This window comes from Monodon monoceros, unplaced genomic scaffold (assembly GCF_005190385.1).
Source record: "Monodon monoceros isolate NGI ecotype Baffin Bay Population unplaced genomic scaffold, NGI_Narwhal_1 Super_Scaffold_12, whole genome shotgun sequence".
In the NCBI taxonomy this organism is placed as follows: Eukaryota; Metazoa; Chordata; class Mammalia; order Artiodactyla; family Monodontidae; genus Monodon; species Monodon monoceros.
In genome coordinates this window covers 78,610,266-78,626,863 of record NW_021703768.1, presented here as the reverse complement: position 1 = coordinate 78,626,863, position 16,598 = coordinate 78,610,266, and the positions used below count along the sequence as shown (strand labels likewise).

Here is a 16,598-nt window from a genome sequence, read left to right as displayed (position 1 = left end):
CCCTCTCTACTCTACTTCTCTCCCTCTCTCATTGTCCTTCGTCTCTCAATCACTCCCGCCTTACAGACTTTGCACTTGCTGATGCCTTTGCTGGGAACACTGTGCCCTTAGATGTCCTCATCAAAGTTCAGGTCTCAGTTTAAATGCACTTCCGCCTCACCAAGAACTTCCCTGACTACTCGGCTAAATTATTCCCAATCCCTAGTCTATATCTCACTACTAAACATTCAGTGCCTAGAACTGTGCCTGGCACATAGCATGGGCTCAATAAACATGAGCTGATCAAATAGACCATATTTCTCTCTTCTCCAAACTGACTTGTTTCTGTCTTCTGGATTTGAGTCATGCTGTTTCCTGGGCAATGTACATGCTTTCATTTCCTCTCTCCCAACCCAAATCTTATGTACATTTCCTTTTGGTCTCAGATCAAGTCTAACCTCCTTTGAGAAGCCTTCCGCATTTCAGCTCTCTTTGCACTGACCATCCTTTCCCCTAGGAGATAAACATGTCAGTCTTGTCATAGTCATATATTCGCCTTTCCTCCTGGTTATTCTCTCTCTAGCCACTTATGCCTCTGCATCCTGTGTTCCCATCTTTATTGTGATTTCCTTTAGGAATGGCAGAGCTTCTCTTTCTGAGTTTCCCCATAGTTTTTTGGGCTTTTCATAAATGACTACTGAAGCATGCTCCTGGCAAAGAGACATAACCCATAAGGAAAGTATCACAAAAGACTACAAACAACTGGAGCTACATCTTACCTTGTTTCACCACCAAGAGTTCTGTATGTGCTTTTATAAAAGCCTTCAAAACCATCAGCTAGCTTGGCCTGGAAGTCAATAGCCACAGAATATCTCAGGTCAGCCATAAGTTTCTCTGGAATCAGCAGTGCAATTTGTTCATGAGCAGGATAACTCAAAACAGTTAGCTTTCTCCCTGGTTTCCTGTATCTCAAATCTTCCTCTGACTGAAGAGTAACATTCATGATTTCAAGATCTTTGCTGTGCAAGATGATGAATTGGGTGGCATCTCGAACCAAGACTTCGATCTTCTCAGATGCAACAAAGTCCAGGGAGGTGAGATTTGGGTGGACAAAAGGTCATAGTGGAGGGGAATGACCATGGTGGGGAGCCTTAGCTCATGCCAAGGAAATATTTCCCCATTGATGGCTACTGGGAAAGCCCCACGGTCCTTATTGAACTGATCAATAGATGAACTTGTGAACTGAGAACAAATACATATTTGGATGACTGCTGAGCAGTAAAATCCTATGTAAATATTAAATATTAGTTTTCTGCGTGAATTAGCCATTATAGCAGAATGGAATACTAAATCTATTCTCTAGAAGACAAGTTAATATCCAGGCTAAATCTCATAGTTCTCCATAGCACCGTGTTGGCTCCAGTTATGTCACTCAGGATCTGAACAATATGTTTCAATAAATGGACTTAACCTGGAAAGAAAGAAAAAAAAAACATTTATAGCATGAAGAGAAAGATTTCAATTTATAAATATAACCTGAAAAATAGATGGGCATATGTGAATTGTACCAAACATCCACAAAATAAAGTAGAAATTATCATCTGGGTATTATAAATAAAAGTTTTTTAGAGCTCAATTGAAGGGACTCTGCCTTAAAATTACATCTATGGAATCCCCTCTGCATTCTGTGCAATGGGCAGAAGGTAGGTGTGTAAATTCATTGCATTTTGAGCATTTTTAACATTTGGTTAGATCATTTTAAGAGTGTGTCTGGATACCTGAACATAAACTGCACAAGTGTCTCTATTTTGTCTTAATAAGTCATGAAGAATGCTCAATATTCTTTGGATACCAGATATTACTATTATCAATGGCTTTGAACTTCACCTCTTTCAATAAATAACAGCTGAATGGCCCAATTCTATGGTTGCTGGTATAAAGGATGCTGGTCAAGCTAAGTGTTTACCCTCAGTTTATTTCCAATATATCAAAAGCCATGGAAATAAAATTTCATTTATAATATTCAAACAGAGTATTTTTAAAAGTTGCTTTGGTCTTCCTCATCTCAGGCTACCTCTGAAAACACAAATCGAACTGAACTCACACTGCCTCTGTAAATAAAACTAAGACAATCTCTTCTCGTTAGAAGGGTAACACTACAAAACATAAAATAAGGACAAACAATATATGTGGTTAATTTAGGTATTCAGTTCTGACACCCACCCTGTCACCTGCCTCTATTTACCTTCTCCCTGCTTCAACTTAAACCCATGAATGGTTTCCTTTCCTTTTCTTTTTTATCATTAACACATTCTTTTGAATTAATTGTCTAAACAGTTACTTCAATTTTCCAATTTGCAATATTAATGCAGATCAACAAATATGTTAAAGAAACAAAGAAAAAGAAGAAAATAATGGTTAAATAACAACACTCCTCCCCTCTTTTTAGACAAGCATTAAATTATTGCTACCAAATCCCAATGTTCCAAGGGCCTCTGATATATCAAACTATAATTGGTCTATTAGCTTGAATTTCTGATGGTTTGAAAAATGAAATTATTTATTTGTTAGGTCCTGGGCTTGGGAATCAGAGTGCCTGTGTCCCAACTCTAGCTCCATGGTACTTAACCTGAATGATCTTGGGCAAATTTTCTGATTTTTTTGAGCATCAGTTTCCTCGCCTATAAGATAGGGTAATGGTTGACACTAACATTGAGAGGATTAAGTGTAATAATTCATGTGAAGAATATGGCACAGCACAGCAACTAGCATGTAGGGAGCATGTAATGAATGTTAAACATTAAATTTTTATTGTGGTTACTATAACTCACATTCTCTGGCCTAAATTATGGTGCTTTGCCCCCACGTGTAGCAGACATACCCAAAGGAAGTTATATATTTTTGGTAAAAGAGGAGAAAAAGGCCTTGATATTTACTCATGTAGTCTTTAACTTTAGAACTGATAAGAATTTTAAAGGCCAGCTAGTACAAGTCCTTCGTGTCCAGATAAAGAAACCGAGGGTGAGTGACTCTCCCAAAATCACATAGGAAGTTTGAAGGAGAATCGGGACTAAAATACAGTTCTTTGACCCTTTGTCTAATGGGTTTTCCATTATACTGTGCTTTAGTGTTTTGAACAAAACATCTGGACACGGAAGATACAAGAACTGCAACAAACACTTGGGAAAAGCTAAGAGAATCTCCAAAAGAGAGTGAGTCAGTTAAACAGATTCTTAAATAAAATCCTATCCTTAACTGCACTGCACGAACTTTCCAATACAGTAGTGCCAGATTCACCCACCTTCCCCAGATCCCCACCTTAGGCTGCAAGAGCTACTCAAGACAGAAGTTTTATACCTTCAGTTCAGGTCATTATTCTCACTGAAAAAATAACGATTTTAAGACAAAGTCAAGAGAAATGTTGATGTGTTACCTTAATCCACGCTGTTGCAGATTTGAATGGAGGGGAATTTCTTTTTGCTTTCACTTTCTATTAGAGTAAGATTCAGAACTTTGCATAACTGAAATTAACAAGGAGCTTCAGAGTAAAAGTCACACCATGGCAAGGCCAGGTGGGACTCCAGCAATCCCAGTGACTGCTGCTCTTGCTGTTTTATCCTCCCCACCCCCATGTCCCCAGGTGAAGCCTTCAGAAACTAGTTTTTTTGTTTTGTTTTGTTTTTTAATGCTGAGTTATTTTAAGACACGATCTTGAATTCCTCACTGTGCTGTGTCCATATTACTGTGAAATATGACCTCTGTCCAACCACCTGGAAAAGGTAACTCCCAGCCAGCTTCTATGACCTTTAACAGAGATGATATATATACCCCTTTTCTATGTCTATAACCTCCTGCCTCCTGGGCATAAAGGAGCTCTCGCCCACCTTTATGTCTCTCCACCTTTCTTGGGCCTTCTTTTCCTCACCATCCTGGATATGGGCCTTCCACAAAGATAAAACCTCTGTTCTCTGCTCTTTTCCCACTTTACTGTTTCCCTCGGAGAATATGTTCAAGTGCAGAGATTTCTTATTTCCCCTCACCCATCCCACATTTCCCTCTCCTGATCTCTCCTTCCAGGTTTCTTCTGCTGCAGTTCCAACAGGCTGATGGACTGTCTTCATGTGGATGTTCTGCTAACAACTCAAGCAATGTTTTCGTCCCCAGATCAGAGCCTTTTGTTTTAACTTCATCTGCTTCAAGCCTTCCTCCATTGCCTGTGATTCGTCCTTTTTAATCTTTTTATCCAGCTTAAAAAATTTTTTTTCCCACAGTCATTAAAACAGTCCAGGTCCTCATTACTCCTCACATCAGCCTTCAAACAAGTTTTGCTGCTTCTCAAGATGTGTCCTTGCAGTCCTCTTGTACGACGCCCTCCAGCAGATTATTTCAGCCACTGCTTGATCATGCCACCCCCTGCTCCATAGACCTTTCCATGGTTTCCCCCTGTTTAGACAGAGAGGCAGTTCCCCGTGTGGAGACTGTGCGAGGCCCACTGACAGCCTAAAGTCCACATGACCTCTTTCAAGTCCCGTGTGATGTTTTCGTTTAGATCCTAGTGCATTAAAGGGCCACGCTGGCACACAAGTGTTGTTCTTGAGTGAAGTATAACGAGCTTTGTTCCTATCGTCTTTAGGCCTCCTTCACACACTGGTTTTCGTGCCTTGTCATGCTGTGCATCTCTGTTTGCAACCTGGGTTTGGTTCCACATTCAGTAGCTGCCGTGATTAGATCCTAGTTAGCTCTTGATCCTCAATTTCTTTTCCCTTGTTATATTTTATCATTTCAACCTGGAGGAAAAACTTAATAAAGTAGAAGGAGCAAAACCAAGGAGGTAGCCTATACCTAGGGCCAGAGGCACAGACCTGTATAGAGTCCCTCGGAGTGGCATTTCCTATAGTTAAAGGGGTACAATGGGTGGGATGGGTGGAAACAGGTGACTGGGGAAAAGGGGACAAAAAAGAGGAGGCACCATGGGCCAATTCTTGGAAATCAAATTCTGCAGCGGAGGAGGGGGGAGGGGTGAAGGAGATATAGGAAGCTGGGGGTAGTTCTGTGACATTGTCACAAGCCCCAGCCCAGTTGTGTGTGTCTGTGTGTGCTCAGAACTCTCCCCCACCCATGAGAACAGAAGTGATGACAGAGAATGAAAAAAGAGGGTCATCAGACTGAGCTACTGAGTCCCAGAAGAGGAAGCTGAGTAGGGTTTAGGTGACTTGATAGTTTACTGTTTCAAACTATCTCTCGCCAAAAGGGGTTTCTAACCTTTTTATTTCCTGCTAAGAGAATAAGCTTTGGGAAGCTTGTTGCTTAGGGAATTCACATATCACTTCACCTGGTCTTCTGATCTGTCTCTTGTTCAGAGACTCTCCTCATTGACTCTATCTAAAAGGAGTAGCACTCCCCCCTCAACCCACCCCTGCCGCCACCCAGTGTCTATCCCCTTAGCCTGCTTTTTTTTTTCTTAGCTTTTATCAATTCCTGAGAGTAAACTATGTATTGATTTATTTGTTTGTTTTATGTCTCCCCATTAGAACATAAGTTCCTTGCAAGCAGGGAGTTTGTCTGCTTTGCTTTCCTCTTTTTTTTTCTTTTCTTATAAATTCATTTATTTATTTTTGGCTGCGTTGGGTCTTTGTTGCTGCGCGTGGGCTTCCTCTAGTTGCAGCGAGTGGGGGCTACTCTTCGTTGCGGTGTGTGAGCTTCTCATTGTGGTGGCTCCTCTTGTTGCGGAGCACAGACTCTAGGCACACAGCCTTCAGTAGTTGTGGCATGCGGGCTCAGTAGTTGTAGCTCATGGGCTCCAGAGCACAGGCTCAGTAGCTGTGGCGCATGGGCTTAGTTGCTCTGAGGCATGTGGGATCTTCCCGGACCAGGGCTTGAACCTGTGTCCCCTGCATCGGCAGGCAGATTGGCAGTCACTGCACCACCAGGGAAGCCTGCTTTGCTTGCCTCCTAACACCCAGAGCCTAGAGCAGAGGCTGGTATATGAGACCCTCAATAAATATCTGCTGAACAAGTGAATGCATTTTCAATATTTGTTGTTTTTTCTTTTTCTTTAATTTTCAGATTGCCCTTCACTTGCTCCAAGCTTCAGACAAAGCAGGGAACTTTCCACTTCTGGATGAGCCCAGGGTTCCCTTACCTTTACTGAGGCTGCCACTCTGTGTTCCATACATCTCTCTCAGTGTCCCCTGTGTAAACTTCTTATTGCAAGGCAAATGCCTCCTCTAGGAAGCCCCCTTGGAAGTGACACATGCTTCCTTTCCAGTCCTAACTGCAGGCACTTGTTTAGTCAGTTCAATTGGCCCTTACCTTACACTAACATACTTGTTCTTCACATCCTTCCTTAAATTATCGACGCCCAAAGGCTAGGGACAAAACACTACGCCTGGACCTCTCTCCAGCACCTCTCAGAGCGTTGCACACCTCGTAGACCCTCAACAAACAGATGAGAATGAATGAGAGTGAATTTTCCAAAGACCTGAAACACTTAATTTTCAGAATGTTCAAAGATTTTTTTACTAATTTTAATGGAAATCTTTCTTATGTATATTACAACTATTTCCATCCCGTTAGGGTGCACTCAACAGATTTAAACTGTAGTGACCCAAGTTTTTAATTACAAACTGGACCTAGAATCAAGAGAATTGGACTCAAAGCCATATTCTGAAAATAAGTCACTTCATTTCCTAATTAGAGACAGTAACACTTTCCTAATTATTACAGAGGATTATTGTCCATCTCAGTATCAATTTGAGATAACATGTGAAAACAGTTTATAAGTGTTTTATAAAATGAACTTTAAAAGTTTCAACATGCAACAATTACCTTAACAACAGTCATCAGAGACTATGCTGGGTTGTAATGAAGTGCCGCCCTTGAGGGGAATGAAATCCAGTAACACCCCCATGTTGCTCTATCTTCTTGAATTCTTTGTTTGTTTTTTTTCTTGAATTCTTATGGGTACTATGCAAAGTTTATTGCAGTTCCTCCATTATCCTCAAATTTTTATTTACTTTTTGTTGTTACCTTCAGCCATCCTCAGCTTCCACCCTAGACCTGTTTTCTAGACTGTGGCTTCTAAAGCACTGCGAGCTGAAAAATGAGCAAATGAAGCTAGTTGGACACTATCTCAGGCACTCAGGTGCCTCAAAAATTATTTCCTAGTGCTGCCGGCTGTGCTGCAGGTGGGGAGAGTTCAGGATAAATGAAATGATAAATGGCCTCCTTACAAATGAAATGTTCCTGAATCTCCTCCTCTCTTTCTGCAGTTGAATTTCCTGTCCTGAACACAGGCACAGCTTGGCCTTTGTCCCGGCTCGACGCTATCACTCTGAACACCAGCCAACTTACAGTCTTAAAAACCACTTCCTCTCACTTCTTTTCAAAAGGATCTCTAAAACTCTGTTGAAAGTACTTCACAGAATTATTGCTATGTCTCTGTACAATTTCAAGTAAAATGGAGGCAAAATCTATAATATGGTTTAAAAAATTTTTAATTAAAAGAAAGGTTTCTGATAGTACAAAGACTCAGGGTCTGTGCAAAATAGGAGGGGGATGGGGGCTGGAATTCACCTAGTGAATGCATGCTATCGCTTTTTAAAAATTCATTCAGTTTCAGCAGAAAATTAAAAAAGCATAATGTCAGAATTTTAAGTCAAGAACTGACAGAAAGACGGTCTTTCAAAAATTGAGAGCTTTAATAAGCCTTCCACGATATTTACTAAAAATAAAAACAGAAGACTGCAACAATAAAAAAATCTTACATTGTTGAAGTAGAACACAAATTAAGCAAACCTGACTTTGGATAACTAATGACCTGCAGGTGGGTGAACGCGCGGATGCAAAGCCTGAAGGTACTGAGGGCCGACTGTGGTCATCGTACCATGCCATTTCATAGAAGGGACTTGAGCACCCGAGGATTTTGGTGTTTGGGGGGGCTCCTGGAACTAATGCCCCAGGCATGCTGAGGGATAAGTGTACCCACATTTAAAATTTCTATTTAATAGCCAAATGAAAATTTCTGGTGCTTCTGTCATTTTCCAATTAAAGATTACCTAAATAACTGGTGACATTGTCAAACAACATGGTTGCAAAATAAACAAGAGTGATTCTGAGCTTGTCAAATACTTTATTTTGAAAGGAAAAATTTATGCTTCCAACTGCTAAAGCCAACTGATTAGTAAATCAGTATTTCTTGGCTTCCTAGAATTTAAAGACTTAAAGGTATATAAGAACTTCCACTCTGGCCGAGATAGAATAGGGACTGGAATTTATCCTGTCACTTGAAACAATGCCCCCTCACCCCCAAAATGTATAAAAGACAGTTTGCAAGTCGAAGACTATCGGGCAAGTGAAAGTAGTGATCCCCGAAGAGATGGAAACAAAGGAGGTTAGGGCTGTGACAGGGGCCAGCTGAGTGCCTTGAGAGAGATTCCTCGCAGCTGTGCAGGGGGGAGACCCGAGGCGGAGCCTAGCGGACCTTTTGAGTTGAGGTAGGTGCAACTGAGTGTGGGTGGGCAAGAAAGTAGCGTTCACAAGAGAGAAGACAACGAGAAGGGGTGGGTGGAGAGAAGAGAGAGAAAGCGGGAAGAGAGAAAGGACACTTTGGGGCTCTGCTGGAGGCTCCCTTTGAGTATTCAGCTGATCACTGAGCAGCACATATGTGTGCAGAAAATACCGGAGCCAGAGACTGAACCACTGGAAAAGAGTAGAGGTCTTGGCGAACGGCGCGCACACAGAGCTCGTGGAAGTAGAAGGACCTGCGTCCGCCGGTCAGCTTGGAGAACCTCAAGATGCCCACAGGTCGAGTACCCAGAGGTGTCTTGCCGCAGTAGTGGAGAGCAATTAGCCCTAGATAAAGTACTGCTTCAGTCCCATTGAACAAATCTTAACGCAAGATCCAAAAGGATCAAATTGTTTCCAGGTAACTGTGTCCCAGCACAAAGCTCAAGAATATTAGAGTAATAAAAAAAATCCCCTGCCCAGCTATGTAAAAAAATTATTAGTGGTTTTTTAATAAGTTGGGTTTTTTTTTTTTTAAACTCATTGCAGCAAAGGATAATGTACATGGTGGGGAACCGTGGGGCCCCTCAGAAAGTGTTAGGAACGACTTACGGGATGTGGGAGGGCTGTCGAAGCAGGGCTTTGTTTTGGTTTAGATGTTCTCAGGAAGGGGGGTAATTCTACGATTAAGCATCTTAATAAGGAGAGAAGAGCAGACCAAGCCTAAGGCTGTAACTGGTAAAGAAACAGCTGTCACTCATATCAGTCAGGATATGAAGATGTTTTGTCATTTTTGTGGCTATGACAGTGTTCGTGTTTTGCCTGTGTTCAAACATGATTGTGGAGTCAGCTTGTTTTTGTCTTCATCCATCATAGTCTCAAGAGTGGTCTTGGCTGATGGTGATGTTCCATGAAATTGTTTATGTTTCACACTTTTTTTTTTTTTTTTTGCAGTACGCGGGCCTCTCACTGTTGTGGCCTCTCCCGTTGTGGAGCACAGGCTCTGGACGCGCAGGCTCAGCGGCCATGGCTCACGGGCCCAGCCGCTCCGCGGCATGTGGGATCTTCCCGGACCGGGGCACGAACCCGTGTCCCCTGCATCGGCAGGCGGACTCCCAACCACTGCGCCACCAGGGAAGCCCCGAAATTGTTTATGTTTGACGGGAGAACACCAAGGCTGCTGTGAGTGCCAGTTCATCTCTCGGATGTCAGGGACTGCTTTTCTCTTTCTCTTTATGCTCAGCAGGACTTGGACTCAGGTTTTATCTCCCTTGGTTCTGTGAGGCTATCAAAAGCTTAGCTCAGCTCCTCGGTTTCTTTTTCCAAACCTGCATACACCCCGGGTGCAAAAAAGCATCCTTAAATACCTCTTGGATTTCCATTCTCCCTTGAGTCTTGGCTTGGTAATTCTTTGTCTTTGATGCTTTAAAGAAGATGTTTTCATATTTTGTCAGTGTTTATTGTTGTCTTGAGTAGAGGGAGGTTGGTCCAGTTACATAGCGAGCCATTACTGCAAGTGGAAACACCCTCCCCGTGCCCTGGCCCCTCCCCATAGACTTCCCTAAGCCTCAGAAAGGGTCTTACTAGAACTTTTGCCGGGTCACCATCCTCATTTACCAAAACTGTTTTAGTCTCGCTAGATGTCAGATCACTATGCAGTAGCTCCACAAAATTAATGGTCAGAAGATTAAGTAGTTTTCCTCCCACTCACGTCTAGTCTTTCCTATCTCAACACTCACTGCCTCCTTCAGCTCTGTCCCTGAACTATCCAGAGAATCATCTAACCATGTTCTTTATATGCAATTTTAACTACAAACACCCTGCGCCAGGTCCTTCTTCCAGCTGGATTGCTGCTCCTGCAACCTTCTTTTATGGAAATTCTTTTTTTTAAACATCTTTATTGGAGTATAATTGCTTTACAGTGTTGTGTTAGTTTCTGCTGTATAACAAAGTGAATCAGCTATAACTATACATGTATCCCCATATCCCCTCCCACTTGCGTCTTCCTCCCACCCTCCCTATCCTACCCCTCTAGGTGGTCACAAAGCACCTCCCTGTGCGATGGTGGTCACAAAGCAACTCCCTGTGCGATGCAGCTGCTTCCCATTAGCTAGCTATTTTACACTTGGTAGTGTATATATGTCAATGCAACTCTCACTTCGTGCAAGCTTTCCCTTCCCCCTCCCCATATCCTCAGGTGCATTCTCTACGACTGTGCATTTATTCCTGTCCTGCCCCTAGGTTCTTCAGAACCTTTTTTTTTTTAAGATTCCATATATATGTGTTAGCACATGGTATTTGTCTTTCTCTTTCTGACTTATTTCACTCTGTATGACAGACTCTAGGTCCATCCACCTCACTACAAATAACTCAGTTTCATTTCCTTTTATGGCTGAGTAACATTCCATTGTATATATGTGCCACATCTTCTTTATCCATTCATCTGCCGATGGACACTTAGGTTGCTTCCATGTCCTGGCTATTGTAAATAGAGTTGCAATGAATATTGTGGTACATAACTCTTTTTGAATTACGGTTTTCTCAGGGTATATGCCCAGTAGTGGGATTGCTGGATCGTACGGTAGTTCTATTTTTAGTTTTTTAAGGAACCTCCATACTGTTCTCCATAGTGGCTGTATCAATTAACATTGCCACCAACAGTGCAAGAGGGTTCCCTTTTCTCCACACCCTCTCCAGCATTTATTGTTTGTAGATTTTTGGATGATGGCCATTCTGAATGGTGTGAGGTGATACCTCATTGTAGTTTTTATTTGCATTTCTCTAATGATTAGTGATGTTGAGAATCCTTTCATGTATTTGTTGGAAATCTGTATATCTTCTTTGGAGAAATGTCTATTTAGGTCTTCTGCCCATTTTTGGATTGGGTTGTTTGTTACTTTAATATTGAGCTGCAGGAGCTGTTTATATATTTTGGAGATGAATCCTTTGTCCGTTGATTCGTTTGCAAATATTTTCTCCCATTCTGAGGGTTGTCTTTTCATCTTGTTTATGGTTTCCATTGCTGTACAAAAGCTTTGAAGTTTCATTAGGTCCCATTTGTTTATTTTTGTTTTTATTTCCATTTCTCTAGGAGGTGGGTCAAAAAGGACCTTGCTGTGATTTATGTCATAAAGTGTTCTGCCTATGTTTTCCTATAAGAGTTTTATAGTGTCTGGCGTTACATTTAGGTCTTCTATCCATTTTGAGTTTATTTTTGTGTACGGTGTTAGGGAGTGTTCTAATTTCATTCTTTTACATGTAGCTATCCAGTTTATCCAGCACCAGTTACTGAAGAGGCTGTCTTTTCTCCATTGTATATTCTTGACTCCTTTATCAAAGATAAGGTAACCATATGTGCTTGGGTTTATCTCTGGGCTTTCTATCCTGTTACATTGATCTATATTTCTGTTTTTGTGCCAGTACCATACTGTCTTGATTTCTGTAGATTTGTAATATAGTCTGAAGTCAGGGAGCCTGATTCCTCCAGCTCTGTTTTTCTTTCTCAAGATTGCTTTGGCTTTTCTGGATCTTTTGTGTTTCTATACAAATTGTGAAATTGTTTGTTCTAGTTCTGTGAAAAATGCCATTTGTAGTTTGATAGGGATTGCATTGAATCTATAGATTGCTTTGGGTAGTATAGTCATTTTTGCAATGTTCATTCTTCCAATCCAAGAACATGGTATATCTCTCCATCTGTTTGTATCATCTTTAATTTCTTTCATCAGTGTCTTATAGTTTTCCATACCGGTTTGCTCTCTCCTTAGGTAGGTTTATTTCTAGGTATTTTATTCTTTTTGTTGCAATGGTAAATGGGAGTGTTTCCTCAATTTCTGTTTCAGATTTTTCATCATTAGTGTATAGGAATGCAAGAGATTTCTGTGCATTAATTTTGTATACTGATACTTTACCAGATTCATTAGCTCTAGTAGTTTTCTGGTAGCATCTTTAGGATTCTGGATAGTATCATGTCATCTGCAAACAGTGACAGCTTTACTTCTTTTCCGATTTGGATTCTTTTATTTTTCCTTTCTGATTCCTGTGGCTAAAACTTCCAAAACTGTGTTGAATACGAGTGGTAAGAGTGGGCAACCTTGACTTGTTCCTGATCTTAGAGGAAATGGTTTCAGTTTTTCAGCTTTGAGAATGATGTTGGCTGTGGGTTTGTCATATATGGCCTTTATTATGTTGAAGTAGGTTCCCTCTATGCCTACTTTCTGGAGAGTTTTTATCATAAATATGTGTTGAATTTTGTCAGAAGCTTTTTCTGCATCTACTGAGATGATCATATGGTTTTTATTGTTCAAATTGTTAATATGGTGTATCACATTGATTTGCGTATATTGAAGAATCCTTGCATTCCTGGGATAAACCCCACTTTATCATGGTGTATGATCCTTTTTAAGTGCTGTTGGTTTCTGTTTGCTGGTATTTTGTTGAGGATTTTTGCATCTATGTTTATCAGTGATATTGGCCTGTAGTTTTCTTTCTTTGTGACATTTTTGTCTGGTTTTGGTATCAGGGTGATGGTGGCCTCATAGTATGAGTTTGGGACTGTTCCTCCCTCTGCGGTATTTTGGAAGAGTTTGAGAAGGATAGGTGTTAGCTCTTCTCTAAATGTTTGATAGAATTTGCCTGTGAAGCCACCTAGTCCTGGGCTTTTGTTTGTTGGGAGATTTTAAATCACAGTTTCAATGTCGGTGCTTGTGATTGGTCTGTTTATATTTTCTCTTTCCTCCTGGTTCAATCTCAGAAGGTTGTGCTTTCCTAAGAATTTGTCCATTTCTTCCAGGTTGTCCATTTTATTGGCATATAGTCACTTGTAGTAGTCTCTCATCATCCTTTGTATTTCTGCAGTGTCAGTTGTTACTTTTCCTTTTCCGTTTCTAATTCTGTTGATTTGAGTCTTCTCCCTTTTTTTCTTGATGAGTCTGGCTAATGGTTTGTCAATTTTGTTTATCTTCTCAAAGAACCACCTTTAAGTTTCATTGACCTTTGCAGTTGTTTCCTCTATTTCTTTTTCATGTATTTTTGAACTGATGTTTATGATTTCTTTCCTTCTGGTAACCTTGGGGTTTTTTTGTTCTTCTTTCTCTAATTGCTTTAACTGTAAGGTTAGGTTGTTTATTTGAGATATTTCTTGTTTCTCGAGGTAAGATTGTATTGCTATAATCTTCCCTCTTAGAACTGCTTTTACTGTATCCCATAAGTTTTGGGTCGTCATGTTTTCATTGTCATTTTTTCTAGGTATTTTTTGATTTCCTCTTTGATTTCTTCACTGATCTCTTGGTTATTTAGTAATGTAATTTTTAGCCTCCATGTGTTTGTAATTTTTACAGCTTTTTTCCTGTAATAGATATCTAGTTTCATAGCGTTGTGGTCAGAAAAGATACTTGATACGATTTCAATTTTCTTAAGTTTACCAAGGCTTGACTGTGAACCAAGATATGGTCTATCCTAGAGAATGTTCCATGAGCACTTGAGAAGATAGTGTCTTCTGTTGTTTTTGGATGGAATGTCCTATAAATATCAATGAAGTCCATCTTGTTTAATGTATCATTTAAAGCTTGTGTTTCCTTATTTATTTTCATTTTGGATGATCTGTCCATTGGTGAAAGTGGGGTGTTAAAGTCCCCTACTATGATTGTGTTACTGTCGATTTCCCCTTTTATGGCTGTTAGCATTTGCCTTATGTATTGAGGTGCTCCTATGTTGGGTGCATAAATATTTACAATTGTTATCTTCTTCTTGGATTGATCCCTTGATCACTATGTAGTGTCCTTCTTTGTCTCTTGTAATAGTCTTTATTTTAGAGTCTATTTTGTCTCATATGAGCATGGCTACTCCAGCTTTCTTTTGATTTCCATTTGCATGGAATATCTTTTTCCATCCCCTCACTTTCAGTCTGTATGTGTCCCTAAGTCTGAAGTGGGTCTCTTGTAGACAGCATATATACAGGTCTTGTTTTTGTATCCATTCAGCCGGTCTATGTCTTTTGGTGGGAGCATTTAATCCATTAACATTTAAGGGGATTATTGATATGTATGTTCCTGTTACCATTTTCTTAATTGTTTTGGGTTTGTTTTTGTAGGTGTTCTCCTTCTCTTGTGTTTCCTGCCTAGGGAAGTTCCCTTAGTAGTTGTTGTAAAGCTGGTTTGGTGGTGCTGAATTCTCTTAACTTTTGCCTGTCTGTAAATGTTTTAATTTCTCTGTTGAATCTGAATGATACCCTTGTTGGTAGAGTAATCTTGGTTGTAGGCTTTTCCTTTTCATCACTTTAAATATGTCTTGCCACTCCCTTCTGGCTTGCAGAATTTCTGCTGAAAGATCAGCTGTTAACCTTATGGGGATTCCCTCGTATGTTATTTGTTATTTTTCCCTTGCTGCTTTTAATATTTTTTCTTTGTATTTAATTTTTGATAGTTTGATTAATATGTGTCTTGGCATGTTTCTCCTTGGATTTATCCTGTATGGGACTCTCTGCCCTTCCTGGACTTGACTGACTATTTCCTTTCCCATATTAGGGAAGTTTTCAACTATAATCTCTTCAAATATTTTCTCAGACCCTTTCTTTTTCTCTACCTCTTCTGAGATGCCTGTAATTCGAATGTTGGTGCATTTAATGTTGTCCCAGAAGTCTCTGAGACTGTCCTCAATTCTTTTCATTCTTTTTTCTTTATTCTGCTCTGCAGTAGTTATTTCCCCTATTTTATCTTCCAGGTCATTTATCCGCTCTTCTGCCTCAGTTATTTTGCTATTGATTCCTTCTAGAGAATTTTAAATTTCATTTAATGTGTTGTTCATCATCGTTTCTTTGCTCTTTAGTTCTTCTAGGTCCTTTTAAATGGTTTCTTTTATTTTCTCCATTCTATTTCCAAGATTTTGGATCGTCTTTACTATCATTACTCTGAATTCTTTTTCAGGTAGACTGCCTCTTTCCTCTTCATTTGTTAGGTCTGGTGGATTTTTACCTTGCTCCTTCACCTGCAGCATATTTTTCTGTCTTCTCATTTTGTTTAACTTACTGTGTTTGGGGGTCTCCTTTTCTCAGGCTTCAGGTTCGTAGTTCACATTGTTTTTGGTTCTGCCCCCAGTGGGTGAGGTTTGTTCAGTGGCTTGTTCAGTAGGCTTCCTGGTGGAGGGGACTGGTGCCTGTGTTCGGGTTGGTGGGGCTGGATCTCGTTTTTCTGGTGGGCAGGACCGCATCCGGTGCTGTGTTTTGGGGTGTCTGCAACCTTATTATGATTTTAGGCAGCCTCTCTGCTAATGGGTGGGTTTGTGTTCCTGTCTTGCTAGTTGTTTGGCATGAGGTGTCCAGCACTGGAGCTTGCTGGTTGTTGGGTGGAGCTGGGTCTTAGCGTTGAGACAAAGATCTCTTGGAGAGCTCTCACCGATTGATATTACATGGGGCTGGGAGGTCTCTGGTGCACCAATGTCCTGAACTCAGGCCTGATACCAGGTTGGGGCACCAAGACCCTGTGAGCCACACAGCTCAGAAGAAAAGGGAGAAAAAAAGAAAGAATAAAAAGTTTTTTAATTAATACATTTAAAAAATTATTAATAATAATAATAAAAGAAGAGAGCAACCAAACCAATAAACAAATTAAGCAATGATAACAAGCACTAAAAACTAAACTAAGATAAACATAAAAATCAGAAACAAATCAGTTGCAGTCAGCAAACTCAAGTCTACAGTTGCTCCCAAAGTCCACCTCCTCAATTTTGGGATCTTTCAATGTCTGTTTAGGTATTCCACAGATGCAGGGTACATCAAGTTGATTGTGGGGATTTAATCCGCTGCCCCTGAGGCTGCATGGAGAAATTTCCCTTTCTCTTCTTTGTTCTCATAGCTCCTGGGGTTCAGCTTTGTTTTTGGCCCCGCCTCTGTGTGTAGGTTGCCCTCAGGCATCTGTTCCTGCCCAGACAGGACAGGGATAAAGCAATGGCTGATTAAGGGACTCCTGCTCATTCAGGCGGCGGGGAGGGAGGGGTACGCTAGTCATAATTGGAATGTGGGCCGAGCCTGCAGCGGAAGAGGCCGGCGTGTTGTTGCAACAGCCTGAGGCACACCGTGTGTTCTCCCCAGGGAACTTGTCCCTGGATCATGGTACCCTGGC

The 16,598-nt window shown here is 40.8% G+C and overlaps 1 protein-coding gene across 1 annotated transcript in view; it reads right to left on the bottom strand.

Moving 5' to 3' along the window:
• The window catches only part of ERAP2 (endoplasmic reticulum aminopeptidase 2), a 39,855-nt gene extending 36,430 nt beyond the window's left edge, over positions 1-3,425 (bottom strand). Inside the window, 3 exon segments of the mRNA XM_029218268.1 lie at positions 759-1,095; positions 1,098-1,450; positions 3,413-3,425. Of these exon segments, the coding sequence (XP_029074101.1) occupies positions 759-1,095; positions 1,098-1,308 (548 nt within the window). The 5' untranslated portion in view covers positions 1,309-1,450; positions 3,413-3,425.
• Between the last annotated feature and the right edge of the window lie 13,173 nt (positions 3,426-16,598).